The sequence below is a fragment of the Miscanthus floridulus genome, chromosome 10, assembly GCF_019320115.1.
Source record: "Miscanthus floridulus cultivar M001 chromosome 10, ASM1932011v1, whole genome shotgun sequence".
Lineage (NCBI taxonomy): Eukaryota > Viridiplantae > Streptophyta > Magnoliopsida > Poales > Poaceae > Miscanthus > Miscanthus floridulus.
This window is the reverse complement of record NC_089589.1, coordinates 18,559,606-18,570,872: the sequence shown is the minus strand read 5'-3', so window position 1 is coordinate 18,570,872 and position 11,267 is coordinate 18,559,606. Positions and strand designations below refer to the sequence as shown.

At 50.9% G+C, this 11,267-nt stretch overlaps 1 protein-coding gene across 1 annotated transcript; it reads left to right on the top strand.

Annotated features, from left to right (window-relative positions):
- The first annotated feature begins 489 nt into the window (after nucleotides 1-489).
- On the top strand, nucleotides 490-1,077 carry LOC136488110 (uncharacterized). Its single transcript, XM_066485143.1, has one exon. The coding sequence runs from the start codon at nucleotides 490-492 to the stop codon at nucleotides 1,075-1,077; it is 588 nt and encodes a 195-aa protein (XP_066341240.1).
- The last annotated feature ends 10,190 nt before the right edge of the window (nucleotides 1,078-11,267 follow it).

Here is an 11,267-nt window from a genome sequence, read left to right as displayed (position 1 = left end):
GCAACCCTTCATCAAAAACGTCACACTGCAGATGTCCCGGCTGACAACATAGAGAGAAAAAGCCTCACCCACCGCAGCAAGCATTACGTCCTAGTTGAAGGGAAGTTATATCGCAAGAACGCTAAGGGAGAGCTACTTCAGAAGTGCGTCTCCGTGGAAGAGGGCGAGAAAATACTCAAGGAGATCCATGCCAGCACTTGTGGCAATCACGTAGCCTCTAGAACACTGGTCGATAAAGCCTTCCGAGCTAGATTCTATTAGCCTTCTGCAGTCACCGACGCCGAGGCCTTTGTTTGCCGGTGCGAGAATTGTCAGTTTTTCGCTAAGCAAATCCACGTCTCGACCCAGGCCTTGCAAACGATTCCTGCGTCTTGGCCCTTCGCATGCTGGGGATTTGATATGATCAGACCCTTCAAGCCCATGTCGGGAGGCTTCCATTGGGTCTATGTCTGCATTGACTAATTCTCCAAGTGGATCGAATATAAACCCATGGTCCAAGCTACAGCGAAGAAGGCAGCCGAGCTGCTTGATGACATCATTCACCGGTTTGGCCTTCCGAACAGCATCATCACCGACTTGGGGTCCATGTTCACTGGTGCTAATTTCTGGGACTTCTGCGATGAAAGATGCATCTCAGTTAAGTACGTCTCGGTCGCGCACCCCAGGGCTAATGGCCAAGTTGAACGCGCCAATGGCATGATTCTCGACGCATTGAAGAAAAGGCTCTACACGAACAAGCAGGAGCACCCCGGCAAGTGGCTCAAGGAATTGCCAGCTGTGGTCTGGGGACTAAGGACCCAGCCTAGTCGCAACACCAGCATCTCCCCACACTTCATGGTTTTTGGCTCTGAGGCCGTTTTACCAGCTAACGTCGCTTTCCGAGCACCTAGGGTGGAGAACTACAATGAAGAAAACTCTGACCAATCCCGGCTTGCTGAGTTGGATAGCCTAGAGGAGGAGCGCCTAGTTTCATGTGTTCAGATAGCAAAGTACCTTGATAGTATGCAAAGATACTACAACCACAATGTCAACGATCGGTTCTTCGTGGTCGGAGACCTAGTGCTCCGCAAGAAGTAGAAGACTGACAGGATGCACAAGTTATCTTCACCTTGGGAGGCCCCTTCATCGTCAAGGCGGTCACCCGACCAGGTTCCTATAGGCTATGCGACATGGATGAAAGATATGTCCCAAATTCTTAGCACATTGACCTTCTTAGGCGCTTCTACCCTCGAAGGTTCTCCTTTCAAAGATATGTACCGTTCGCATTTGAGTATTCAATAAATTTTTTGTTCTAATGTTTCTGCATATTGTTATCTCTGTGCTTTTTTCTAAGTGATCTTGTTTACGCGTACAACATCTTAAAGATGACATGCCAACAACGCCTAAAGCAAATGCCCGAACAGACACGTTGATGCTCGGATGCCTCCAGAGACGACCCTGTCTCTGACTTCTCCCTGCACGTGCATGAGCGTCCGCCCTCTGCGTCATGGGTGGTCGGCAGCGGTTCCTTAGCAACGTCTTGTTCTTCCCACAAGCACACGGCCCCTATGCCCTACGTTCTGGTTAACAGGCTAGCTAGGGCTGGGGACTCAGCTATACACTACTGCTCGGACGATTTATATCAAATATAAACAGACATGTTGTAAGTTGCTAAGGACTATTACACAATGATTCTACATGAGTTTCATCTCAGCTATGGGGCACTACTCTCCCATCATCAAAGAGCTCAACGTCTTTGGCTAGCCTCTTCGCCGGCTCTTCTGCATCGTCTTCTAGCCTGGCGATCTTCTCCGCATCCATGCCCTGCACGTACTCGGATGCCACCCGCCAGAGGTCCATTGAAGGGTAGTGTGACCGTAGCTGCGTGAGTGCGTGGACCACGGCCCCATGGGCGGTGCTGCATGTGAACTCCTTAAGTCTGCCCATGCCGTCTGGCAACGATCCACTACCGACTGGTACGGTCTGTCTCTGGGCAGTCGTGCTCCCTCGGGTGGCTCAAGACTGACGTAGTCTAGCACAGGCTGGATCCCCATGGTCATCACCTCTAGCTTTTCAACACGGGTTTTCACTTGTTCCACAGGTACCTAGCACTATGCCCAGGCTTGGCATCGATACTCTGCAAATAAGACAGACGTATGATAAGCATGTGCTTAACGCCGCACAAGTCCAAATAGCGTGAAAAACACTCACGTCGAAGATCTTTAGTTTTTTTTTCAACCTTCCCCTCCTCTTTCTCCTTCGCCTCCTGAATCTGGCCAAAGGCCTCTTTGGAAAGTCTGAGCTCCATCTCTAGTGCTGTGTATAACAGTCAGATGTCCCACAATACTAAATACCACCAAAGCAAAATTCCGAGACCTACCTTTTTGCCGATCAGTGCTATGGCTAAGCTGCTCGGCCATCGATTGGCTCTTCACCTCCATTTGCTGGCGCTATGTCTCCAATGCTAGAACCTTCACCTCCAGGTCTTCCCTGCGGTGGCGCTCTTGGAGCAGGTGCGCCTGGAGGTCTTTCACCGACGCTTGCAGATTTTTGTTCTCCTCCAGTACTGGAGCACATCTCCTCCAACTGCCACCGCCGCTACTCAGACACCTTCATCACATTCTACAGCGGGCGAACGGATTAACAAACTACGCTATTTAAAAGACAAAGAAGATCTTTTCAGGCTTACCTCAATATGGCCTATCATTGATGTCAGATCGGCCCTCAGCTTCTTCGTCTCCACGCTCACCACCACCTCCTCTAGCATCTCAAACTCTTTGCCGCGCTGAATGACCGTGCGGAGGAGTTGGGGCGGCGGGGTGGGCTCCCGCACTATCTCTTTGATCTCCACGGTGGCCGCCGGCAAAGGTGCCCGCCTTGGTTGCCGCCGTGCTCAGCAAGAGCATCCGAGCGCCTCTCCCGCCACTGGCAGCGCTGTAGACGGTGCTTGTTCAGCAACCGCGGGTGACCCTTGTGCTGCACTGCTCTTGGCATCACACTTAGGTTTCGTACTTGCTCCGCCAAGGCCACCCAACATCTCCGCAGCATCCCACGCCTCTACACTAGGATCATCCTCATCATGCAATATGCCACCAGGTGAGGTCGGTGTAGTCGTTGTGGGCTCGTCCATAGTAGGGGCGGCCGGTTCTGCAACCGTCGGTTGCTCCATGGTGGGGGCGACCGGATACATCCTTGCCCATACTTGCTCGGCATGGGGAGCTGTCGGCTCCTCTGTGTGCCTTCCGTCATCAGCAGCCGATGGCTGTAGGACCTCCATTGACTCCGCACTACAAAAAAAAATTTAAGAAGCATACCACCACGCCGAAGGAATACGCCAAATAAATAAAGCACTTACAACTGGGACTCCCGCTGCACAGCTCGAAACCTGCGTCCTCGCCTGGGACCGATCTGACCAGCAGTCGAACTGCCTAGCGCCTCCACCCCTGCCACCGGAGTCATCCGTGTGGTCTCAGGGACTGCGGTGGTCACCTATGCAGCCACTATTGGAGTTGTCCGCGTGGTCTCTAGGGCTACGGTAGCCGCCCGGTCTGTCGTTGATGGTGCTACCCAAGCTACTGCTGGTGGTGCCTCCCGCATGCGGTCAGGCATTGTTCCTATAGCCCCCTGCGTCCGCCGCCTCTCCCGTGACTCCACCCCAGCCAGCGCTGACGGCGGGGGCATCACGACCCTCGGTGAAGAAGGCGCCGCTTATTCATCATCGTCCGACGAGCTCGACATCACCACTTGCCGTCTTCGAGGCTGGGCGAACACGCTAATGGTTACTGGCCTCTCTTCATGGTGAGATGATGCAGCCGTTTTTCTTCTTTTCGGGGACTACTCCGCGCTAGCTGGCCACTTCCCCCGGAGCTTCTAGCGGACATACGGCATCCGCATGTTTTCAACTTCACCGTCAATGTCGATCGAGCTATCCTTACCAGCCTTTGGGCTGGCTCGACGCTGAGGACAGCTCGGCTAGGCATCGACACTGCTTGGCCAATCAACTGATGGCACCACCGAGAAGTATACCGACCGATCCTGCCCACGAATTTTCAAGAAAACGAATGAGTTTATTGCAACTTCAACGAATAAGGGATCTAGCGAAATTAAAAACAAGGCTCTTACCCATGGTGGGAGGTACCCTACACTGAAGGGCCTCTACTGATCATCGATCTTACGGCGCCCCACGAGGTTAAACAACACCCCAATTCACCGCATGACTTCCTCCCAGTTAATCGGCTCGGGTACCTCACGGGTACCATCAGTATCTCCTCGGTATTCATATCCGGGGTGCGCTCTCTCCTTGCTGGGCTAGCATCGTTGAAAAGTAAAGTTTGTTGCCACTACGGCACCATCCACCCTTCTCTGGTCAATCAGTGCAAACAACTCCGTCACTTGCTCCATCCCATTGGCACCCGGTCTCTCCGACCACTTGGCGTTGCTCACGGGGATCTGATCAATGTTGCATGCCACATAGTGTTCCTCCTGTAGCACGTAGAACCATCATTGTGCCCAATACTTCACATTCGTGTTCAACAGGGTGGCGATGTATTGGCCAACCATCCCATCCCGAAGCTACAAGTACGCACTGCCTACAATCCTAGATCCAGATCCGCCTCAGGCTTTCAAACAAAAGAAGTGGCGAAAGAGATTGAAATGCGAAAGAATGCCAAGATAAGCCTCGCAGAAATGTATAAGCACAGAGGCATGTAGGATGGAATTCGGGCTCAGATTGCAAAGACTAATCTCATAATAGTTAATCAATCCACGGAGAAACGGATGGATTGGAACACCAAATCCGCGATAGAAATATTCTTCAAAAACTACTAATTCATCGTTGCGGGGAGTCGGAAAGCTCTCACCGTGAGCCGGACACCATCCCGCCATCACCCTATCGGGCAGCACACCATCTTCTACTAATCGATTGAGCGCCGCCTCGTTGCTGACGAACACCACCCATTCCTCGGCGCGATTGAGCTCGCGTGATCCTCTACTCGAACCGTCGCGGCTTATTTTGGACGCCATCTTGCAGATTCGTCACTTGGATGAGGTTGTGCGCTTCCGGTTGCTCTAATGGCGGAGCAGTTGCTAGGCAAAGCGGTGTGGGCGTGAGGAAGAAGATGAAGTGGCGGAGAGAAAGTGGGGAATGTGCGCCGGGGTTGCAGCGCTTTTATAACGGTTCGACCCCTGACCTTCTACCTTCTAGGGTTTTTGGGAAATCACACCCGCCATGCCGCATTCCCCTCTGACTTCTCGCACCCCGCTGGGCCACTGAGTGGGCTTGGTGGGCCGCTGCGTCAAACAATGTCAAACACAGGCTGATATTCAATGCTGACTGCGCTACGGCACAATATTTTCTTTCTCTGACCCTACTACAAGATTTCTTCATAGTCTTCCAGCAGGCTCGGGGACTATGTGTGTACACGTCATCTCGCGATGACTGTATTTATTCCTACACTGGTTTCCATCAACATTGGCGATTGGGCCAGCACCTGAAGACCACTATTTCGGACCCTGGCACTAGTGACTACTTCACCTACTGCCAGGCTCGGGGACAAAGTGGGTACACTTCACCTCGCGGTGAATGTGTTTATTTTTCGACTTCATTTTCTACAAAAAGGCTAAGTTCCTCTGTGTTAACTAAGTCAAGGACGTCATGCGACCAGTTTCGATGCTCGGAACGTCAGTGGGCACACTTCACCCAAGGTGGAGACTTTGAAGTTTTTTTACTTGAGCTCCTACATCCTTCTGACAAACCCTGGCTTAGAGTGTGCTCGGCTCTAGCAACCAGACGAACAGCTCGAACGCATGCTCAGACAGCTCGGGCGCATGCTCGGACAGCTCGGACGCATGCTCAGACGGCTCGGACGCATGCTCAGGCAGCTCGAGTGGATGGTCAAACGGCTTGGATGACATGTTCAGCAGCTTGGAAGCATGCTCAACAGCTCGGACAAGTTTAAGACGGTGTTGCCCAATGGATGCAAGGCGCTCGGGGACTAGCTGTGGGCGTATAACCCCCGATACCGACATGGTTGTACATGGCCAGAGCCGCTAGGGGAGGTCCAGTCCATAAGACTATGCCTAGGCCACGCCAGTGGTGAAGGCCCAGCCCACAAGACCGCGTTGTACAAGGCACGATACCGGTCGGCATACCTCGCAAGACTGCATGAAGATTTCGGGTGATCTAGGAGACCTGCTCGGATACACCAAATCCCGTAATATCTGTAACTTCCTATCTTGTAAAACCGATCAGGATAGAAACAACCGATTTGTAACCCTACCCCTGAGCTATATAAGGCGGGTAGGGACCCTCTCGTTTTCATCTGATCATACGCAATACAGTCCACAAAGACATAGTACGTAGGATATTACGTCAAGCTGACGGCCCGAACCTGTCTAATCGTTGTCTTTTGCGTTCTGTGCCACCATCCGGTTCCCTCACGCGCACCTCCACCGATTCACCTACTACCGTAGGCATACCCCACGGTAGACTGACAGTGGGTAACACATCTGGACACATGTCACACAATGATAGGTTTGGTGTTGCAGCACATAGTTGTTGGAATGTGTTTCTACTTTTGAGAGGTGTGAACACATATCTTTGCATTGGCTCCTGGCAGGCTGCTGAATGCAGCCCTTTCCTTCAGTTATATTTTGTTCCACTACCATATTTGGACCCTACGAAGTTTAGTATATATACCTCCATCTGTTTGCAATACATGCCAATCGTTCTGGGAATAGTTAATTTTGTACATTCCTGTTGTTGCAATATGTACCTCGTTACTTCTCATCGTCTGTTGCCATGGTTTTAATCATAGGTGATATCGTTAAAGTTCCAATAATGAAACGGTGGTCTATTGTGTATTGTAGCACTCTTTAAATGCCTTTGTTATTTTCGATGACCAATTTATATTGGAAGGAATAAAGGAAAATCTCTATCCCGTGAACATTAAACTGGTCTTCCGTAAGTTTCATATATCACTGGTATATTCCATATATTAGTTTGAGTTTTACCTCTATCTCGATAAGGGTGGTGATCACAGGATTGGTGGCCTGGTATATATGTTTCGCTGGCTCACCTTGATGTTGGTCGAAAGGAAGGTTCATCAGTTGGTCCTGGATCGTCCCCAAGGCGTAGGCGTGAGTTCTCGTGTTGGGCATGTATGAGTTATCTGACGAAACTGAAACCCGGGATGAACCAAGTCGTCTCCCTTCTCTATCCCGGCCTGGCGGCCTCTATCTCTCTTCCATAACCTTCTAGAACCTGTGTACTCTGTTACAGCCCGCTGACGACTTTGGGTGAGTCGGTTCCTCACCACGCCAACCGGCTCTACGAGCCTGATTGGTTGGTTGCCACATTTTAGTAGCCAACCAAAATAAGTCCTTACATCCGGTGAGTTCATGTTCATAGCAGTAGGTACTATGACTAGGAGTAGGTAATATAGTACGGAGTTCAGACATGCCTTTTCGTTTAAAAAAAACAAAACGAAAACAAAATGCTCACTTTCTCTCGCCATTTCGTGATAGACGCAGGCTTAATCTCTTGAGTTCCTCAGTCCCTACCTTCCAATTTCGTGCCATTTCTGCCCATGAATGCAGCTACGCACATAGCATGAGCTAAAATTTCCCATTAATCCGTTACTATGTCAGGTTAGCTTGATCTCAGCGTTTCAGTAACTTTGGTTAGGTACGCGTGCACATCGTCGCTGCTCGACCTGGATTGCGTTGCGCGTCTTATTATTTGAATCGCGGTGATGCGGATACTCGTATTATATGCATCTTCAGTCTGTTCGGGAGGCCGTAAACGATCGTGGATTATTTACTGGCTGGTTTGGTGTGAGAGAGAAATACTGTTCCCGGCTGGAAATTTACGATCGTTTACGAGCAAGCGAACAGGCTGCTTGTATGTGTCATGAGTCGTGACCAACGAGATGAGTTTGGGCACGATAGCTCTGATTAATATATAACTTAACCCGCCCAAAAGGCTGCCTCCATCGTCGCAAGCGCTGGATCAACTGAGCACCAGCTTCCCAGATCCCAGTCCCCTGCTTCAAAGTCCCGCCTTGAGATCTCTCAAAAGGAATCATTCAAAAAAAAAAGATCACCCAGAAGGGAATCTCCACTTGCGAGCATCGAGAAGACTTGAAACATGGTGGTTGAAAGTCCACAGATTCTGGGGTATATCCGTAAATGCAAGGGACCCACAAAGGACAAATTAATAGAAGCTTGGCTTTGGTCACCACCTAACCTACAATAATCAATGTGCCGTGCATATTGATTAATTTTTTTTTCCACGACCGTGCTTTAGCACATTGATTATTTACTATATACTCCAGAATGCAATTCTAGATACAATGCTTATTCAAACCATGTTTTCGAGGATCCTTGACATTAGCTTTGTCAATCGATTGGAGAGAAATAAATGTCAAGTACTACAATCGCAGAGGCAGAAAGACAGCTGCCAACTCTTTGAATGTGATTCAAAACCAAATTTCACTACTAAAAGCAATGAAATTACCAGAGTTTTAGGTACACATGACAGACAGCTCAAAAGCAAGACAAATGCCAACTCCCCTAGACACCCAACACTACGGGAGACGCGTGCTTTGCCGAGTGCAATTGTACTCGGCAAAGAAGGCTTTGCACTCGGCAAAGCCTTTGCCGAGTGCTGCACTTGACAAAGAGCTGTCGGCATATCCCCTCACGGCAAAGGCTTCTTTGCCGAGTGCCGCATGTCGGGCACTCGGCAAAGGATTTCCCGAGTGCCACGACGGCACTCGGCGAAGAAAAGCCGCCGTGATGGCCAGGTCACGGTGACGGCCCCTTTGCCGAATGCCACGCGTCGGCACTCGGCAAAGAAATGTGTTTTTTTTAAATGCTTTGCCAAGTGCCTGCATCTGGCACTCGACAAAGCTTGTTTTCTTTTTTTTGGATTTTCTTTGCCGAGTGCTGTAGGTAGGCACTCGGCAAAGCAGTTTATTTTTTTTTAATTTTCTTTCACGAGTGCCTTGACCATGGCACTCGGCAAAGCTGGGAAGCCCAGTGTCCCAGATTGCCAGCTTTGCCGAGTGTCATGGTCATGACACTCGGCAAAGAAGTGAAAAATACAATTTTTTTTGGTTTTTAGTCTTCCATCGTTGCAAACAAGATATACATCATATATATATATAACACAACTATATATCACACAAATATATATATAATACAAATGTATATCACAATCCACCACAAACACAAACATAGCATACAAGTATCACAATTTTGACTCCCAAGTCCAAAGTCCAAACACACAAGCATAGTTCACAAAGTTCACAAGTGCATTATATCACAACGGCTGCGATTTGAAGCTCATGGCGACAGTCCGGGTTGGGATGGCCCAAAGTGTGATCCCGACGACCCTCCGAGGTGGTTCGACACCGCCCCCGATTGATGCTGCACAAAATAGAAGAGATTGCACGTGAGCGACAAGAGAAGAGATAAATATGCAAGATAAATATCCGCCACTACCACCACCACCACCACATCACCGCCATCACCAACACTTCACCACCAACACTTCACCACCACCACCACCACATCACCATCATGACCACCACCACCACACCACCACCACCACCATGAGCACCACAACACCGTGACCACCACCACCAACACCACACCACCACCACCACCATGACCACCACACCACCACCACCACCACCACTAGGTTTCACTAGGTTTCTCTAAGTTTCAGCATAGAAAGTAAAACTTCGTACTTATACTCACCAGGGTAGAATCAGGACGTTGTGGAGGTGGATCTGGAGCAAGCAGCGTCTATGGGATCGCCCAACCTTGTTGCTGGCCAATTTGCTGCATGAACTTGATCATCTCGGCCATCTGCCGCTGATCTTGCTCCCGTTGGGCCTCCAAAGCCTGTAGCCTTTGCCGCTCGACCTCCTGCTCGGCCTGCAGTTCCTGCACCTGGGCCTGCAGCATTTGACCCCAATGTTTCAATAATGCATAGGTAAGGTATGTAAAAGTCAAAGAACGACGAATGAAACAGGAATGCTTACCTGGAGTGCCGACACTGCAGTCGGCCGTTGGCGTATGGGCACGCTTGAGCTCGTGCTCGATGATCAGAGCTGGTGGAGAGGAGTAGAGGCCGTGTCGAGGACGCCGTCGCCAATCTAGAACCGCCCATGCTTCTTGCCTTGCCCCACCCTTATCACGAGCTGAGGATCAAGGCGCTCCTCGGTTCTCAGATCGTAGCCCGGCCCATGGACTGACCTTGCCGCCTCCGTGTACGAAGAGAGGCGGGTGTGGACGCTGGAGTTGGTGTATGCCTCAACCGGGGCATCAGGGTCGTACTCGATGTCGGTCGTCGCCTTGCCCATGTGAGCCAGAGCATATGCCTTGAGTTGACCAACTGGCTGGCCACCGTGTGCATCCGACTATGAGAAAGACAACAACATGTGGTTAGAAATGATGCAGAATTGAGCGCGGCTAGAACATGAAAACTACCCCATCTACGCATCTGCGGGCTGTCCAAAAAAAAGTGGACAATCTGAAACAGATACGGTCGTAGATATGCGAAGATCCGCATACCTCCAACCGTATCTGTTTCGAACGGGAGACGCCTAACTGGGTTACACCGATCTACGACAACGATAAGGAAGAGAGGTTATTTATACCTATGGTGGCAGTGAAGTCAGGCTAGCGGGGCAGTGGCGAGGCGACGCTGTGCAGGCAGGACCGCAGCACCGACGAAGACGATTGGGGTCGCCTACGTACTCTGGGTCCCCTCCGACGGGTCCTGCTCTACAAAAGAAGAATTATAATACTATAAGTTAAAAATTTCGGCAGAACCTCCCCTATACGAGGAGGTTTCGAAAACCTGCAAGAAAAAAGATGGCACGATGGCCGACAGCATATATACAGCACGAAGGCCCACACATCCACGTACGGCACGAAGGCCCACACATCCACATACGGCACGAAGGCCATCAATGACATACAAGGCACGAAGGCCGACAACCGGGGGGGCTTTATACCTTGGCTGGCGGTGGAGTCGGGCGACGCGGTGTCGAGGTCACCTTCGTCTCTAGCATGGGGCGGGGACGATGGTGGGGACGAACGGCGACGGGCGTGGCCGACGGCCGAGGCTCCTCCTCCTCCCTTCTCCTTCTCCTTCTCCTTCTTCCTTCTCCCTTCTCCTCTCCTCCACCTCCCTTCTCTCCTCTACTGGATCCCCTGCTCCTCCTCTCCTCCACTCCGACGGGTCAGGGGCGGGGTGCAGCCGGGCAGGGCACCAC